The sequence below is a fragment of the Carettochelys insculpta genome, chromosome 1 (genome assembly GCF_033958435.1).
Source record: "Carettochelys insculpta isolate YL-2023 chromosome 1, ASM3395843v1, whole genome shotgun sequence".
In the NCBI taxonomy this organism is placed as follows: domain Eukaryota; kingdom Metazoa; phylum Chordata; order Testudines; family Carettochelyidae; genus Carettochelys; species Carettochelys insculpta.
In genome coordinates this window covers 315,628,092-315,646,497 of record NC_134137.1, presented here as the reverse complement: position 1 = coordinate 315,646,497, position 18,406 = coordinate 315,628,092, and the positions used below count along the sequence as shown (strand labels likewise).

The 18,406-nt window shown below is 42.4% G+C and overlaps 1 protein-coding gene across 2 annotated transcripts in view; it reads left to right on the top strand.

The window, feature by feature from the left end:
- SRGAP1 (SLIT-ROBO Rho GTPase activating protein 1) overlaps positions 1–18,406 on the top strand; it is a 247,142-nt gene that overhangs the window by 109,656 nt on the left and 119,080 nt on the right. For both annotated transcript variants that reach the window (XR_012648118.1, XM_075013725.1), the window contains exon 2: positions 11,140–11,335. Coding sequence is in view for 1 of the 2 variants with exons in the window: in XM_075013725.1 (XP_074869826.1) it covers positions 11,140–11,335 (196 nt within the window). In the remaining variant the exon portion in view is untranslated. The remainder of the gene's footprint in view (positions 1–11,139; positions 11,336–18,406) is intronic.

Below are 18,406 nucleotides of genomic sequence, written 5' to 3'. Positions count from 1 at the left end.
ACAACTGAGCTCAAACATGCCTCAGTCTCCCATTGAGGTAGATACTTCATTTTGTAGCACAGAAGATATACTTCAACCTTAGTCAGTGCAGTACTTAGAACAGTATGAGCAATTGTCTACTCTGCTAAAGATTAAACGGCTTTAATATTGTAATTTTAACGGGGAAAGAGTTGTCTTCAATATATTAGGATGGCTTTAATTTCTGCTAGATGAGAGATATATTCAGTCTGATAACGTATCATCAGTGTACCCGTGCTCCTTTGGAATTGTATCTATGACCATGTGGGTGCTGTCATTCTAGACAAGAGTATACCTCTAGGGCAGTTGCCTTAGCAACAGGGTCGAAGATTTATCATGTCTTTGCTGAGCTTTGGAATTAAGGGATTTGATTAACATCATTAGATTTTCATTACCACTCTGATGACAACAAACTGATACTTGATTTTCTTCCTCTGTTGCAGTTCTATTTCATACTCTATTATGTGCATTGAAGAATATATAAAGGTTGCCATTACTAACTACTATTCATGTTTACCAGTAAGGTCATGTTCTGGATTTAAACAATGTTGCAGTGCTATTCTGTCAGTTCAATTTCTTTATCGGCTTGATTCAAGCAAATAGAAGACTTAGAATTTGCAGTTATTTTTATCCCTTCACTGATTTAAATTTCAGATTCATTTTCTGTTTTATAAACACCTTCAGCAAATTATGGTATTGGGATTGTCTAAAGGCTTGAGTCAAATCAAAACCATTCTAATATACTGAAGATAATCATTTCCTCCTGTTAGAATTACAGCACTAAAGCTCTTTAATCTGTAATAATTAGATTAGACGTTGCTAATATTTCTCTACATATTGCACTGACTGAATCAAGATATGTTTTCTCAGCTACAAAATGAAGTATCTACCTCAATAGGCATTAATTTGGCTTTATACCAGCGTAAACTGAAAGCGAAGTTTGGCCCTATCGTCTTTTCTAATCAGCACTAGTTTAATCACTTTAAGAAAGTAGTAGTGGTTCATATAAAATCTTAAATCCACCTCTGATTTTGTTTCTCTTTATATTAAATAGTAAGAATTGATTTTCAGAAGTACTGAAATGACTGCTGCCGGATGGGGGGGTGGGATAGCTGCAGAAAGAGGACCCAACTCGTGTGTTTAAATAAGGGTGAGCAATCATTTTTGTTGGGGGGACACTCCAAGAATTTGATGTACTTCTGTTGATGTACTCTATGGCTATGTCTACACACTTGCCTCCTCCTTTGAAGGGGGCATAGTAGTCAGGGTGATGGGAGATTACTAATGAAGTGCTGTGCTGAATATGCAGCACTTCATTAGGCTAATTCTCCCCACAGCAAACTTTGGGGAGTAAAGGCACTTTGAAGTAGCTTGGTCACTTTGAAGTGCCCGCGGCTACACAGCATGCCAGCACTTTGAAGTTTGACACTTCAAAGTTCCCGCAGGGAGAATTAGCCTAATGAAGTGCTGCATCGTCAGCGCAGCACTTCATTAGTAATCTCCCATCGCCCTGATTACCGGGAGCAAGTGTAGACATAGCCTATGTCAAGGTGTTCTGATGCCAAAGTAGACAGATCTGTGCTATCTGTTGCTCCATTGCAGTTTAGGAATCACATTGCTGCTGCAAATCCTCCCACTATAATTAGTGGCTCTTCACACTTGCATGACAATGGCCTTCAAAGTGGATTTTCCAGCTCTAAAATGATTTGCCACTGACGAATAGCAATCCAGAGCTGTAAATCTCCATAATATGTTTGCCACTCACTTCCTGGCTGTCAGTACAGCCCTCATTTTAGTGTTAGTGTGGTGAAGGCTGGGGAAAAATCAATACATAGATCCAGGAATCCCACCACTAAGTGCTCATTTGTCAGCCACAGAAGCAGCACTCCACTATTTGCAGCTGCATCATGAACTCTACCAAAAATCTTGAATTGATTCTCTCTGGGTGCATCTACACTTGCATTCTTCTTTCGAAAGAGCTTTGCAAATGAGGGAAATCAAAATGCAAGTGAGGTGCATATTTGTCACCTCATTTGCATATTATTTCGAAAGAGCTTCTTCTGGAAGAAGAAAACCAGTTTAGACGTTACTCTTTTGAAAGTAAACCCTGTCTTCGAAAGAATCCTTCTTCCCTTTATTTAATGGGAAGAAAGATTCTTTCAAAGATGGGGTATACTTTTAAAAGAGCAGCGTCTACACTGGTTTTCTTCTTTCAAAGGAAGCTCTTTCAAAATAAGAATATGCAAATATGAACCTCATTTGCATTTTCAATTCCCCTCATTTGCATACCTCTTTCAAAAGAGGAATGCAAGTGTAGACGCACCCTCTGTCCCCCCCAGGAATCTACACGCCTAGAAATGTTTCTCCACAGCTCTTCTAGAGGTCCTGCAAATATGGAAGGACTGTGCTTCTGGTGCTTGCTGTGCTTATGACAATAGTGCAGAGCCGTGCAGGCCCCATCCTTGTTTCAGAGAGGGTGGGCAGTGACAGGGCTCACATGGGTTCATTTTCAGAATAGGCTTGAAAGTTATTGGCTACAGATGCCGTTATTGGGTGGAGAAAGTTGGATGGTGGGAACCTGGCCCCTCAATTCCAGTCACCTTGCACAACTGATTTCTGCCAGACTAAGCTAAACTGCCCAAAAGGCAGTGCACTGGATGGTAGTGAATTGTATTCTCAGATACCTACCCATAAAACTCATATGAGCAGACCTTCATAGCAATCTCTTTGAGTGATACTATAGCAATCAAATGATGATCAGGTTAGCTGTTTACCTACAGGAAGATGACATCATGTAATGTATTCCTAAATTCTCCTTTGCTCCTTGATGATTTGTTTTGTGACAATGTTGATAAAAAAATCAATGACTCTTAAAAAGTATATAAAATTAAATATTTTTCTTTTTAAGAATAAATGTATTTAAAATTATATTTAAAATTCTGACTGCCCATTTTGGGGTTTAAGCTTCCAATAGTGTATTAAAAAATTAAAGAAAAAATTGAGCAGAACATGTTTGCTGCCAATGTTTTAAAGGAAGTCAAAGCACTAAGTTGGTGGAAGTTACCCCAAGCGCCTGAATCCAGAGTCTGATGAAGTGCTTTGGACGAAATTAGCCTCTTCTGCAGGTTTTGCAATAATGTTTTATTTTCAGTTTATTCACTTAGTTCTGTTCAATGACTAGTTCATTTAAAGTTGAGAAACCCGCTGGAAATTAAAAAAAAAAATACAGGAAAGTTTGTTTTCCTTTTCCTGAAATTTCTTTTTTGTCTGACTTATTTGTGGAACCCTTGTTGCTAACATTTCTTGCCAGCTGTAGATCTCATTCTCTCATGCCTCATTTTTATTCATGTAGGTTTGAGTCCCTCAGTCTGTTCTCTGCCTAAGGCTCTTCACTTGTGTAACAAGCCTTTCTGAACAAGGAATACTGGACACTGCTCCTTACTGTTTTGAGCTGTAGCACTTCTGGGTAAGCCAGAGCAAGTTGCTATGGAGTAACAGTTTTCCCACCCGTCTTTCAGAAGTAGAAACTGTATGCTGCCAGACAGGGACCAAAGGACAAAGTCCACTGTTACCAAGTTTAAAGAAAGATGTAGCATCAGTACTTAATTGCTGGCACAAATGAGCAGCTTTTGCAGAAGAGGTGGAGCTCAAAATGCTATGCAGGCAGCTTGCATGCCTAACTGTGGCACCCAGGTGACCATCAGGTGGGGATGTGAATAGTAAGTTTCTTATCCAAAAACAGCAGTAGCTTCTGCAGATACATTTAGTATATTTTTTGCTCTTAGCATATCTTAACATTGTATAAGAAACAAATGGGTGAGGCATTCTGATGGAGTCCTCTCCACTTTTTTTGGCTTTGTCTACCTAGAGCCCATGTTTACAAGGTTGCAAGACCCCTGGTAAAAAGGGCACATGATAGATAATCCAGTTTTCAGGCTGCTTTAATTAAAACTAAAGAAAATATATATTTGGTTGTGCAGAACTAGTTTCAGTTTTCACAAGAAACAATGATTTATTCTTTCCCTTTTGACATGGATGTTACATGATGGTTATTTAAAAGGCTCCAGAAATGCTCACTTTGGTCATTATAGTCATTTGTAAACTTAAATGTCTACTAATGGGAATACAAGGACTCCCCTGCCTTTTTAATTGCTTGAATGAATTTATTTTAGTGTTAAGAAATAAATAGAGGCAGAGATTTCAACAGAAGCTTCAGTGTCCTGGACTTTTGGCTTTCTGCACAAGTCTTTCAGATGGACTGCAATAAATCTTGCACCTCAGCCAATCACCATTCAATAACTTGCAAAGAACCGTTTTCTTCAGAAGAGGGGGACTGTACCATTTCTGCCAAATAAAATACCAAGGGGATGAATTAGAGAGCAAATTTAGCCTGGCTCAAAAATTGCTTTGGGGAAATGCAGAGATGGTATGTAAGATGAGGAAGTTTCTCTTTAGCAAATAGGTGAATCTAAGTTTAAGTTGGTATAGTGGACATGTTGTGAGGAACTGTTGAGAGAAGCAAATCAAGGGGTAACCTACATCAACGAAGGCCCTGTCCTACAAACACTTATGCATACGATTAACCAGGTGAGTAGAAGCGTTCCCTGTAAGCTGAGTGCGTGGGCAGCCACTCAAGAAAAATTCATATGCCTCCCAGCTGATTAGCAGAGTGCGCACAGTCACCCACACCCAGCAGCATGTGTTTGTACTGGTGATGCACATCTGTTTAAGCCGTGGTGCACATAACAAAATTTATTCTGCCCTTGGGTGGAAAAATTAGAGGGATAACTCGTGAGTAGCACCACTGACTATTTGTGAGTAAAAATTAATCACACCATAGAACAGGCCACAGTTCAGGCTGTCTGCATATTATAACTGAAAAAGGATGGAAAAGGGCAACAAAAACAGTTAAGAATACGGAACAGCTTCCATTTGAAAAGAGATTAAAAATACTGAGACTTTACAGCCTGGAAAAGAGACACATCGGAAGAAATATGATACAGGCCTATAAAATCAGGAGTGGTGTGAAAATAATGGAGAAAATGAACAAGAACATGTTATTTACTCCTTCACATAGAACAAGAATTAAGGGTCACCCAATGAAATTAATAGGCAGCAGCTTTAGAAGAAGCAAAAAGTAGTTATTTCTTCACACAATGCACAACGAACCTGTGGAACTAATTGCTTGGGGATTTTTCTAAAAAGCTGTTATTTAATTAAATAAGTACACAACATTATTACATATTAAAAATTGCTTGTAGGCTTTCCACTGTGCCAAGGATTGTAGCACCAGTATTTAGCCTGCCACCACATATGTTCTTGATGCTGTTTGTGCAAAATATCACAATCCTGCTGAACCATAACAACAAATGTGGATATGCCTAGAAGGAACCAGATCCTGTCTTTGGGACTTGGTTTAAGGTCAGCAGAAGGATGGCACTCCATGTTGTTTTTACCTGTATTACGTAACTGATTTGCATAGAAGGGCAACTACTGCACAACCTTTTTTCTTCCAGGCAACACCCTGTAACATGGTATACTGAAATTAAATTCAAAGTGTAAGTCAGCAGAAGCCATGAAAGCAGAGCTCAGGCTGGATTCAGTCAACCTTCACTCACCATTTGTGTCAAAGTATTGAAGTAGATATTTTTGTACTGTAAGAATTCCCCTTCAAATCCCTTTCATGTTAACACAACAGTATTTACAATGGGCCTAAAGTAATGTTGCTGTTGAATCCCTAACATTTGCAAGGTTTTGCTTTTTGTGATTTTTTTTTAAACCGTGAACCCTTGTTGTTTGCACAGATTTTGGCATTTCATTGCCTTTGTAATAAAAATTAAAAGACAAAAAGAGAGCAATTGGGCCCAGTTAAAAATGCTGATTTTAAATGTTCCCAATTAATGAATGATGTTTCCAGCTCTTTAAAGCAAATAAGTTGGTGGTGAAGGAGTGAGTTCCTTGCACCCAGACTTAAGCCCCGCGGCCCCAACCCACACCCAGGATCACCCTCAGGGCCTGAACCTATGCCCAGGTTTAACCCTCCTGCATGCTCCATGACACCCTTGCTTAACCCCCTGCATGTGCCCTCCCCGGCATCCAGGCTTAACCCACTGCACAGCCCTCCCCAGTGCTCAGGCTTAACCCCCATACCTCTTGTAAGGCTCCCCCTGGTGTCCAGGCTTAACCCCCCCAGCTCCCATACTTCCCTAAAACACGCCCCGCAACCCAGGATTCACTTACTGCCTTAGGAACTCTACCTGCTGCTGCTCCCTCCCCACCAAGCCCTCTAGCAGCGCAGCAGGGGCAGCTCCCACCTGCTTGTGGAGATGAAAAACTAGCACTCAGTGTAATTGGTTTATGGCCTGGTCCCTCCTACTGGCAGTCAATCAGTTACATTGAGCACTAGTCTTTCAGCGCCAGCGGACAGGGCAGGGAGCTGGAAGAGTGAGCAGCAAGAGCCAAAGGTGGCTTGGAGCCCCCCTCTGCCCCCCCCTCAAAAAAAACTGGCTTCCAAAATGGCAGCGGCACAGGGAAAAAAGGTGGTGGAACACACTTCCGCCGTGTTCCTCCAGAAGAAAACCCTGCTTATATGGGTGATTATTAGCATGATTGGGCCCTAATCCTGTCAGTATTATTACCGAGTAACTGCGCAATTGTGTTAATGCAGTTATGCATTTTAATCTTTACTTCAACACAACTCTCTCAGGCAAGATTGAGACTGCATGTCGGACTGCTGCTGTTGTAGCTGCTTTGTGGAAAAAAGGAGATAAGAGTCTGGATTGCTGCCATTTTGGCACTTTTCATAAGCATTAAAATAACTATCAAACAACAAAGAGTGTAAGAATTCTGAGCTAATATAAAAGTTAAGTTCATTAGCAGGGGAAGTAGTTATGATATATATAAATAATTTATGTATAAAAATTCTAATTGTGTTATTGCACATATATAGCACGCTCAATTCTACACCCATTGAGGTTAATGTGAGTTTTCTATTCACATCTGGGGCTGATTGGATCTGAAATGCCATTGTTTGTGACACTTAAATGACAGAGCTGATTCTTAGCTGAACCATAGCTATTTTAAGTATTCTGTGTCACATAGCAGGCCATGCTTTTAGACTGTAAACTTTTGAGCTGGGAACCATTGATATAGCACAGATACTGTGTGTACTGGTATGCACTTCTGTGTTATGTAGTTTTTAAGTAATAAAACTTGAAGTTTGTAGTAGCAGCTCAAGTTGGCTCTGAAGTGAAGTGTCTGCTGTTCTGTTTTTATGCAAGTCAGTGAAGTATGGTGTACAGGTTAGAAACAGAAAATTCTAAGTTAGAAACCAAAAATTTATCCAAAAACGGGTACAACTCAGAAGATGAAGGCAACAATCAAAAGAAATAGCTAAGAGAAGACATTAGGGCCAGCATTTCACATTATATCTGTGCTGTTTAGTCCAGAATTTACTGATTGTTACTGTACTCTGATTTGCATCCTGGGAGTCTTGTAATCCCAGCAATTTTTGGATTTACAAGGAACAGTCATTGCCCAAGGGTGGGGTTCTCTCCCTCACAATACAGGCTCTTCTTCAGGCCTTTCTGACCTTGACGTGGAAAGTCTGTAGAATGCATCATTTAGAAATGATGACCAGGGCAGAAAGTGGCTTCCTGTAGGCTATTTGGCTGTTCGCATGTACTCTTTAATTTGAGCTGGCTGCCACTTAATTTCAGCATAATATTTTTAAAATGTTAGTTTTAGCTTTAGATTTCTTGATTATCTGAGATGCTATCTCCCTATCTAAATTACAGATAATTTGTGTGTTGGGGGAAATTTGAAAGAAATCAATACAAAGAATTTCTTTAAAGAAGTAAACGCTTTCAGTTTTCTACACGTGGAATGTAACTAAGAAAATAGTATTGTGAAAATTCAGTCTTCTCATGCTAGCATTTTCTGAGATTAGGACAAATCCATGAATTCAATTCAACAGTCATCTTGAGAAGGGAGGAAATCTTTGGAAGCTAAAACCATGTTAAGGCCCATTTTAATGTAGCGCATTAAGGATTAGGTTAAAACTTCTGGGATGTAGATCTGGTTATAATGTAACTGCAGCAGAAGACAGGGAAGTATTGTTTGCTACCATCACTTTGAATTGTGTGGGTGTGTGGGTATGTGCGCATGCGCGCTTAATCAACACACATTCTAGTATATTTCTGCTTATTTTTTCAAGTACAGTATTTAATAATTCAATCAGTTGGTATATACTATAATTGACTTGCCCTTGTCTTAGATGCTTGATGCTTCTTATTTTGCTGGGAGCTGCTCAACTGTCCCCTCCACTGTGGACCTTGCACCCACTCCAACCTTTCCGTCAACCCCATCACCTGGCTTCTTCTTTGTTGTCCCTCCCTCAGAAACGCCCTGTCCCTTCCCCGCTCCCTCCCAAGCATTTCTGGAGTGCTGTGAATTGGTTGAGTCACTGCACTCCAGAAGTGTTAGAAGGGAGGGGGAGGAGTAGGTAAGTGCTGGGCCCCCAGCATGTGTGAGGCATGGGTTGGGGTGGTGATGCAGGCCACATGTAGAACCTTGATGGACTGCATGTGGCCTGCAGATCACAGGTTGCCTACCAGTGGTTCAGGACTTTGGAAGGTGGAATTCAGTGGTCACCAAACCCCTCCAGCTGGTTTAAGGAGCAATTAAGGCTGCTTGTCTATTATAATTTTTTTAAATCACACCCTTGTTGTGACAAAAGAAGAAACTTTCACAACTTTCTCTTCTTTCCCTTCCTCTTTTCCCTTCTCCCTGTCCCCAAAATGTCACTGCACATATTATGTTAAGGAAGCAGGGAAAGCCAAAGAAAAGGGTGAGGCTAAGATGAGACCTGCTAATTTGATGTCTTGTGGAACAGCTCTTGATCCTCCTGCAAGGAGACTAGTCTGCAGTAGTGGAGCCATCATTAGATCCCCTGCATGTGGATAGCAACATCTTCAGCTGGCAGCTGAGCCTTCCCCTTCATCACCCCTAGAACTGCCCATGAAATCAGATTCTGCCTCCCTAGAAAGGTGCTGAGAATCTGGAAGTCATGGCACATAAAGTAATGGAATCTGCAACTTCCAAGACAAGCAACCAGCTTTGGTATTCACTGCATCCTGCCTGTGTCTGTGTAACCTTGAGCTTGTGCATCTTTTAAAATCATTCTCCATTTAAAATAATTAAAAGATTTAAGGAAATACTGCCATCTACAAGTTGAGTCAGTTTCAAAAGGTTAGTTTAAAATATTTTCAGATATTACACCCGCTCCCAGTGATCGTTGCCATTTTTGTAGATTGTTCCACTCACATTTTCCTATTTCTTAAATATTGTTCTATTCCATGTTGCTGTGGAGAAGACCTGCTCAAAGAGAAGAAAGTGCAGTAGCAAGATCCGCTGACCTCTGTAATAATTAGGATGTTGTTATTTGAAAACAAGTTCAGCTTCAAGTTACTGGTGATATATCTTTGTTAGAGTGACTGTTTACATGGGCCTCTCTGAGGAGTGGGATTTAGTCTCCAAAAATTAAAATTTCAGGTTTAACAGTGGAATCCTACTTTGGTTTGCAAGTTACTTAAGGAATTGTATTTCCGTTAGCATAAAAGGACATTAAAAGTACTGAGCGCATCAAGGATCTATTCTTGAGTTTCTCTTCTCCATTTCTAACCTTCCAGCACCAATGTTTTTTTCCTCTATGTATCTCTGTGCCATTGATACAGTATTGTTTTTCAGTTGCTTATCCTTGCTTGGAGGCATAATTCTTTTCCAGTGACTTGAGTTGAAGTGAAATGAAAGCCGAACACGTGATTTTTTTGATTCTTGTCCCAGACTATAGAAATGTGTGGTCTCATTAAGGATTCACACAATAGCTGGTATCTCAAAGTAGGTTAAGAAAGAGCTTTGGGACATCTCTTTCCCCCAGTAACTACTAGCTTAATATTTTTTTTGTTACAGCTTTAGCATACATTTTGCATTCCAATTCAAGTGTTTCTTCAGTGGGATTCAGATTTTCTGCCTAGAAAAATATGGATGTAAACCATGTATACAATAAGTCTTTGTGATGTTGTTATTTTAGTAGTCGTTTACAGCACCCAGTAGCATACAGACAGTATTGGTTTTATAGTGGTCTTTTATTACAAATGTTGCACATGGGTCTATAAGATATTTAAGTTTCCTAACGCCAGTTTCCCAACCAAATAGTCACATAATTAGGAACCAATTCACCACCTTCTAACATTCAAGAGATTCCTGCTTTGTCAACTTCAACAGATGTTGACTCAGGCTGATTATCTTGTTACATTTGTAGTTTTCAGCATTGTTAACATATTCCTATATGGTTGCAAAATTATTTCTATTTTCATCGCACTATGCTATGATCATTTTTTAGCCTGGATTTGAATGGGACAGCATCAGAAAAGATATAAATGTTAGGAATGAAATAATAGTTTTTGCTGTGGGAATTTTCCTATTTCATTAATGTCTTTTACAAGAAACAGAAGAATGTTTTTGTGTAAGTATTGCCATAACTCAGGAGCTATGTATATTTTTACACTACAGAAATATATATGAATGCTAAATAAACATTACCAGATGATATTTTCTTGTGCCAGTTGTGGCTACAAATGGAAAGCTGCTCTTTTTTAGTCTCACTTTGGATAAATATTATAGGAGAGGTGTTTGTTTTTAATTTGATTTCGTTTATTGTTTGATTTTTCGTTTGCTTATTCTCAAGGGTCCTATGCTTATCTGCAGTGCATTTTCACTGTCAGAAATACCTGTTTGTTCTACCTTCATATCTACAAATGTAATATTTGCCCACAATTAGTATATCGGTGATTCAGTAATATCCCCCATATTAAGAATAAGGTGCAAATGTGAAAATTCTTAGCTGTGTGGTGACTTATCAGTGACCGGTCTTACGTTGAACATAGAAAATAGCTGTGTGGATATGATTCCTACTCTACTTACAGTATAGAACATTTATATAAAACTTAGCTTGTACTTTTTCCTTACACATATCTGCTGTAGTTGGAGCTGACAAATATTATTTGTGTGCTTTTTTTCTTTCCTGTTGTCATTGACTTCAGTGGTGTGTGTTTCCTTTAGAGATTCGAGCTCAACTGATAGAGCAGCAGAAATGTCTGGAGCAGCAAACTGAAATGAGGGTGCAGCTTCTTCAGGACCTGCAGGATTTTTTCCGCAAGAAAGCAGAAATAGAGACGGAATATTCCCGCAATCTAGAAAAATTAGCAGAAAGGTTCATGGCAAAAACAAGAAGTACAAAAGACCATCAACAGTACAAGTAAGAGAGGTTCTCATATTCAAATTCAATTAACTTTACAGTGGTAGGAGTAGTTTAGGTTATTTATTTTGTCAAAGGTCCAAATACTGTACAGTTACTTCTCTTCCTTGTGCTTTGGGTCTGTTAACTTATGGTACTGTCAAATTAGAGGATATTAGTGAAGTATTATGATATATTGCTTTCCCATTAAGTTGTCTTCATATGATAAAATTTGTGCAACTTAAATTAGAAAAGATTGAAACCAAGTGTAATACACAGGTGGAAGAGATGCACTGTTCTGGATACTCGAAGCTATGTGCTGAATGTTGCAGTGAATTTTTCAGAATTTGACAGTCGCATAGTAAAGGCTGAGCAGAGATACCAAGAAGAGGGGAGGAAAACTGGGATGACTTAATTGGGGTTGATCCTGCTTGAAGCAGGGAGCTGGACTAGATGACCTCCTGAGGTCCCTGCTAGCCCTATGATTCTATGATTCTATGAAAAAGTAAGAAGAAAAAGGGAGGGAACTTTGTGGTGTTGTATGTGTTGTTCCATATGGGTTTTACTGCTGCTTGATTGGTGCTGTTCTTAGAAACAAAGAGACATATTTCATACATGTATAATGGTTGTATATGGATATGCATAGATTGTAGTAACTTTTGTGCACTGAAGAACTGGTCAAATAATATTTATCAAATTTATTATGTACATTTTGCAAAATATTTTAAATTTTGTTGACACAGAAGAAATCTTTTATTGGCCCATTCTACAGAGCCTGATTGAATAATTCATGAATATATCTAACTAATTTAGCTGACAAAATTAGCTCATTTTAAACCATTTCACATTGAATCAAAATACCAGTGTAATGGTGTCTATGCCGTAGGGTTGCTACCTTTCTCACTGTTGGTAACTGGACCCCTGAGGTCCTGCCACCTCTTTCCCTGAGGCTTCTACCCCTGCTCCACGACTTTTGAAGGCCCTGACTTCTCTCTGGTTCTTCTTCACACAGCCCCACCCAAGCTCTGCTTCTTCCCCCAAGGCCCTGTCCTTGTTGCATGTGTTTCTCCCAACTCTCCTTGTCACTTGCTGGATTGTCTTAAGGAGTCTGCCTACAGGTAGGAGGTAGCCCCAGCTGAGCAGGCACTGTCACAGTTTAATAATCCAGTGCTGCTTCCTATCCTGCAATAACTGGACTTTTGGTTCAGATGCCATTTAGGGTTTCTAGGTCTCCTTTTCTACTGGACTTTCAGTTGAAAACCAGGTACGTGGCAACCCTAAATGATACTTGGATGCAGATGCAAAAAGCTGGACAGTCTGGGTAAAACCCAGATGGGTGACAACGCTACTCCACTAGGGCTCTTGTCAGCATAGAAATGTTCTTGCAGAGGTGTGGTTTTTCTTGACACTTTTAACCAACATAACTATGCCATCAAAACATTTAAGTGTAGACCAGTCCTCATTTCTTGTAGTCACTGTTGTAGAGGAAATCTTGTTTCTAGATGCTCAAACACCAAAAGGCAAATAAAAATAACCTTTTAAAATATTTTAAAGCAGTTCCATGACTTTTCAGGATTGTGATTTTTTTTTCATGCTTGGGTGCTGTCATTTTGTCTTTAAATCAAGACTGGATGTCTTTCTAAAAGGCATGCTGTAGCTCAGCCAGAAATTCCCATTTTTACAAAGGAATTACAGAGGCAGGTTCTGTGGTATGTATTATGCAGGAAGTCACACAAGATGATGATAGTGGTCACTTCTGGCTTCAACATCTATAAATTGGCAGGGTATTTTTAAACTATCTACTTGAAGATCTTTATAAGTGAATTTAATTTAGTTCCCCTACATTGTCAAATATAATTGAGACTTCTGTGAGTTCTTTGGCAAATAAGACCTAATGAGGGCCTCCTAATATTTGCAATACCAACCTCTGTATCAAACTGAAAGTATTGTGGTAGCTTCAATCAAACTGAGTGGCATTTTGAGTGAATATGTATGAAAATTAACACAGTAATCCTGGAGTTAATATAGTGCTAAATTGAATTTACTTTATGTTCAATGTGCCACACATTTTTGTGTTTTGGCCACAAAAACAACTTTTCTGTATAAATTGTCAAGGAGGAAAATGTAGGTTTTTATATCTGGGTAATTGCTGAAAAAAACAGCTTGAAGAAGTATACGAAAACCACTCTGGTGAGGGGTAACTCTTTAGAGTTGTTTAATCTCACTGACTGGCTTTTATCACCTCCCACTATTTTTAGTTCTGTAGGAGCTGTAGTAACTGTACTCTATGGAGTAGAATGTAATTATACATAAACCATATGTAGGCTAACAAAATACAGTCCCTAAAGATACTGCATGTTGACCATGACTGCCAAGGAAAGTGGTGAATTTTCAATTTCTGGATGTCTTCAAATTAAGACTTTCTGGAAGATATGCTTTATCACACAAAATTCACAGGGATCAATGGGTGAAATCCCATAGCCTGTGTACATTCATAGTAGCAAATATACCCAATTGCCAGAGACCAGAATACTAGTAAATTGCTGATGAATTACTGTAGTGAATTCTTGCTGAGTGTCTGGCTGATGTGTTTAGGCAATTGATCACATTACTGGCTGCAAAAGTGGGGGTAGTAAAGGAATTCCCTCTTTTTCCTCCCTACTTCCAGTTAAGATTGGCAGAGACCCCACAGGGATTTCATCTTCTCTGGTTCATAGGACCTGGATCCATGGAAGGTTTATAACAGTGTAAATTGGGGATTCACTGTAACTTGGAAATCTTTAAATCATGATTGAGGACTCCAGGAACTCAGCCAGAGATTGGAGTCAATTACAAGGGTCGGGGTTAGGGGTCTGTGGCCTGTGATATGTCAGAGGTACCTCCTGGCCTTTTAATTTTTTTTTTGAGTATATAGATTCCAAATTCAGAAGGGACCATTGTGACAATCTAGCACTTCCTATATAACCCAGGGCACAGGATTGCTCCAAAGTAATTCTTAACGTGCAGCTTTAGAAGAACATCCCTTCTTGATTTAACAGTTGTCTGTTATGGAGAGTCTATTATGACTCTTGGTAAAATGTCCCAGTGGTTAATTGCTGTCACTGTTAAAAATGTGTGCCTTATTTTTAATCTGATTTCGTCTAGCTTCAACTGCCTACCACTAGATCATGTCACACCATTGTCTGCTAGTTTGAAGAGTGCATAATTAAATATTTGTTCCCCAAGTAGATACCTAGGGATTGTAATCAAGTTACACTTAACTGTCTATTTGTTAAACTAAATAGATTGATCTTTGAGCCTGTCATTATAAGGCAGATTTTCTAATTCTGTAATCAGTCTCATGGCTCATCTCCGAACCTTCTCCAGTTTGTCAATATTCTTCTTGAACTGCGGTTGCCAGAAATGAACACAGTATTCTTCTTCGAGTGGTCCCCGTGGGTGCTCCACAATAGGTGTCGGGCTCGCCCGGCGCCGCAGATCGGAAATCTTCCAGCAGTTTCTCCTGGATCACGCATGCGCCGGCGCGCGCCACCCCCCTGCGTGCCCCCGGCCGCATGCATGATCCGGTCCCCACCAGTTCCTTCTCAATCACCATCGGCTGCAGACGGAATCCACTCAGGCTAAGGCCAGAGTCAGATTACTTAGTGGTTTTTTTCCACATGTAATTTGTTGTTTTTCGGTTATTAAACAAAAACAAAAAAAAAAAAAGAAGAGGGAAAGCAAAGACAAAGAGAATACCAGCAAAAAAAAAAGGAAAAAGGAAAAAGAGAGGAGCGGAGAAGAACAAAGCGGACGTGAAAGGCCATTAGGCCTCCCGCTGCTGCAGGCCGGTGATCACTCTTTGAGGAGGAAAGGCACGGATTAAGTGCTAAGTACCCTCTTAACAATAAAGGACTCACCACAATAGCCTCTTCAGGTTTTACACAGCGTGAGTCATGCTGTGAAGCTATGCCGGCCTCCGTGGGGCATAGCAAAGGCATCCGACGCCTGCGGGAATTGCAGGCTACCCGGCCGCGTTCTCACTGTGCTCTGACCCCCACCCCCCTCTCAGTGCAGAAACAGAGGGAACTCTCCCTGGCTCGATCCTTGCCGTGCATCTGCAGCGAGCAGGACGAGCGGAGCACACAGCTACCGGCCGCATACTCAGGCAGCGGCACCGTCACAGGCGGCACAGACCCCCGCGGCACCAGCGGTGCAGGGGTGCCAGGCACGGAGCCTGCAGGCACCGGAGGGGGATACCCGCGCAGCACCGCAGCTGACGGTGCCGAGCGCAGTGCTAACAGCGGGGCCGAGATTCCCGGCAGGGGAGGGGGCGGTGCCGGCCCCGCAGCGGAGGGGCAAGGCAACATCAAAAACCCGGCACCGCAGGCCATTTCTGGACAGGGCTGCGCTGCTGTTAGCACCAAGCCCTCCCCCTGTGATACACATGTCACACCAAAGGCCTGCGTCTCCACCGGCCCATCAGGGGAAAAAGAAACAAAACACAAAAAAAAAAAAAACCCGCCTTCTCCGTTCCTCCAACCGAAGTCACCACGGCTTGGGCCACCTTCACCATTTTCTGGGATTGGATCCCCCTGGAGTACTGTCACAAGCCAGTTTCACCTCTGTAGGTGTCGCCGCAGAGGTCTCGCTCTCCCAGACATTGGGGGTACACACCCCGTGAGTGGTCCAGGTCTCCATCTCCAGACCCTTGCCATGCTGCCATGGTCGTCCCTATCAGGCTGGACACAGACAAATCACAGGCCTGCACCCAGGGGCAGGTCCCCACCCCTGGCCGCTCAATACCCCCGTGGGCGTTCCCGATCGGGGACGGAAACACAGTTGTCTCAAGAGGAGTTAAATTTAGAACCCCGAGACTTTCCTTCACAATCCTCCAGTGAGCAAGTGTGTCATCGCCCACGGGAACCCGAGGGTTCAAGGGAGGTTTACCTTAGGGGTTCCTCCTCATCCTCCCCAGACGAGGCCATGGCCCCCGGGGATGTCTCTCCCCGGGATGACCTTAAACAGTTTCAAGAGTTGTTTTAAAGGGTGGCTTTCACGCATGACATTTAAACGGCAGAGGTGCAGGAGAAACATCACGAACTCCTGAAGAATCTGAGACCCCCGGCTTCATCCAAAATTGCTATTCCGCTGGACGAAGCCATTCTGGAGTCAGCCATTACTATATGGCAGACTCCAGCCTCTGTTCCGCCTACGAATGGGAGAGCGGATAAGAAATACTTCGTCCCGGCAGAGGGCATGAAGTTCCTCTTCAGTCACCCACAACCAAATTCTTTGGTGGTCGGGTCATCCCAGCAGAGGTCAAAGGCTTCTCAGTACAAATCGGGGGATCAGACAAAGATACTAAGAAGCTAGAGCTGTTTGGCAGGAAGGTGTATTCCTCTCCTATCCTGCTATTGAGAATGGCAAATTATGGGCACACCTAGCAAACCATAATTTTGATAATTACTCCGGGCTTACCCCACTCATGGATTCACTCCCGGAAGACAAAATGCCGGTGTTAAAGGCGATTGTTCAAGAGGGCTACGCAGCATCGCAGACGGGAGTCCAGATTGCCCTGGACGTGGCAGACATGGCGGCATGCTCAACGGCTACAGCAGTGGTCATGCATAGAGAATCCTGGCCCTAGACATCGGGTATCTCGAGGGACCTACAGGCGAAGATCGTGGACCTTCCCTTTGATACACAAAAGCTGTTTTGCAGACTCAACTGACTCGGTCCCTCGCTCCAGTAAGGACTCGAGAGCTACGCTTAGAAGCTCGGGCATTTATGCTCCCCCATACAGGAGGGGAAAATTTTATCATCAGCAAAGACGCTACACTTACAACCACAGCGTGCTCAATATCAACGGGGCTACGGCCACAGGCGCTATCAATAGCGGCAACAGTACAGAACCCATAGGCGACGTTCTCAACAAAGCCATACACCGTCGGGTCAGGCCTCAAAGGCAACAAGTTTGATGGGTATGTCGGGGGCTGCACTATCAATACCCTCGCTCAATGCCACTCTCATCTCATGTTCCATCATCGCCTCAGATCGTTCCACTCCCAATGGCAAAAGATCACCACAGACATATGGGTGCTGGAGATCATAGCCACGGTTGCGCGATCCCCTCCCAGTCGCTTCCACCGACGAAGCCTCCCACCAGGCCTCACCTCAGGGGCGCTGCCACAAGGCGAGGCTCAAGCAGAAGGTGACCCATCTTATGTTCACAAGTGCGGTGGAAAGAGTGCCGGAATAATTCCAGGGGAAGGTTTTTATTCACGCTACTTCCTATCGGAGAAGAAAATGGGACACTGGAGGCCCATCTTAGATCTTCGGGGCCTCAACCGTTACTTGCACAAGCAACGGTTTCGGATGATCACAGTTGCCTTGATACTCATGGCACTGGACGATGGAGACTGGGTTGCAGCACTCGACTTACGAGATGCTTACTTTCATATAACAATCCACCCGGCACACAGACGCTTCCTCCGCTTCACGGTCGGCCAGGAGCACTTCCAGCACAGGGTTCTTCCGTTTGGCCTCTCCTCGGCCCCCAGAGTCTTACCAAAACCCTGGCAGTGGTGTCAGCCTACCTGCACATACAGGGTGTGTTTATTTTTCCCATATCTGGGCGACTGCCTGCTAAAAGGGACCTCGAAGGCAGAGGTCTCACACATGATACGCGTCACAGCAGACACGTTTCTTCGCTGGGCCTAGTCATCAACCTCGCAAAGTCAAAGTCCGAACCCACACAACATATAGAGTTCATAGGGGCACGCATAAACTCTATCACAGCAAGGGTGTACCTACCCGACACCCACTTCCGCGCAATCAGTTCGCTGGTGCAAGTCATTACATACAGCCCCGCGGTGCCGATCTTACCATGCCTACAGCTGCTGGGCCATATGGCGGCAGCGACGTTTGTGGTACAGAATGCCAGGTTGCACATGTCAAGCCCATAGCATTAGCTGGCGAGCGTTTACAAACCGGCATCCCACACTGTCCACAGGGTGGTGTCGCCCACAACAGAGGTGTGCAGGTCCCTGGCGTGGTGGGAAAACCCCGAGAATCTGCTAGTGGGGGTGCCTTTTCACCAACCACAAATTT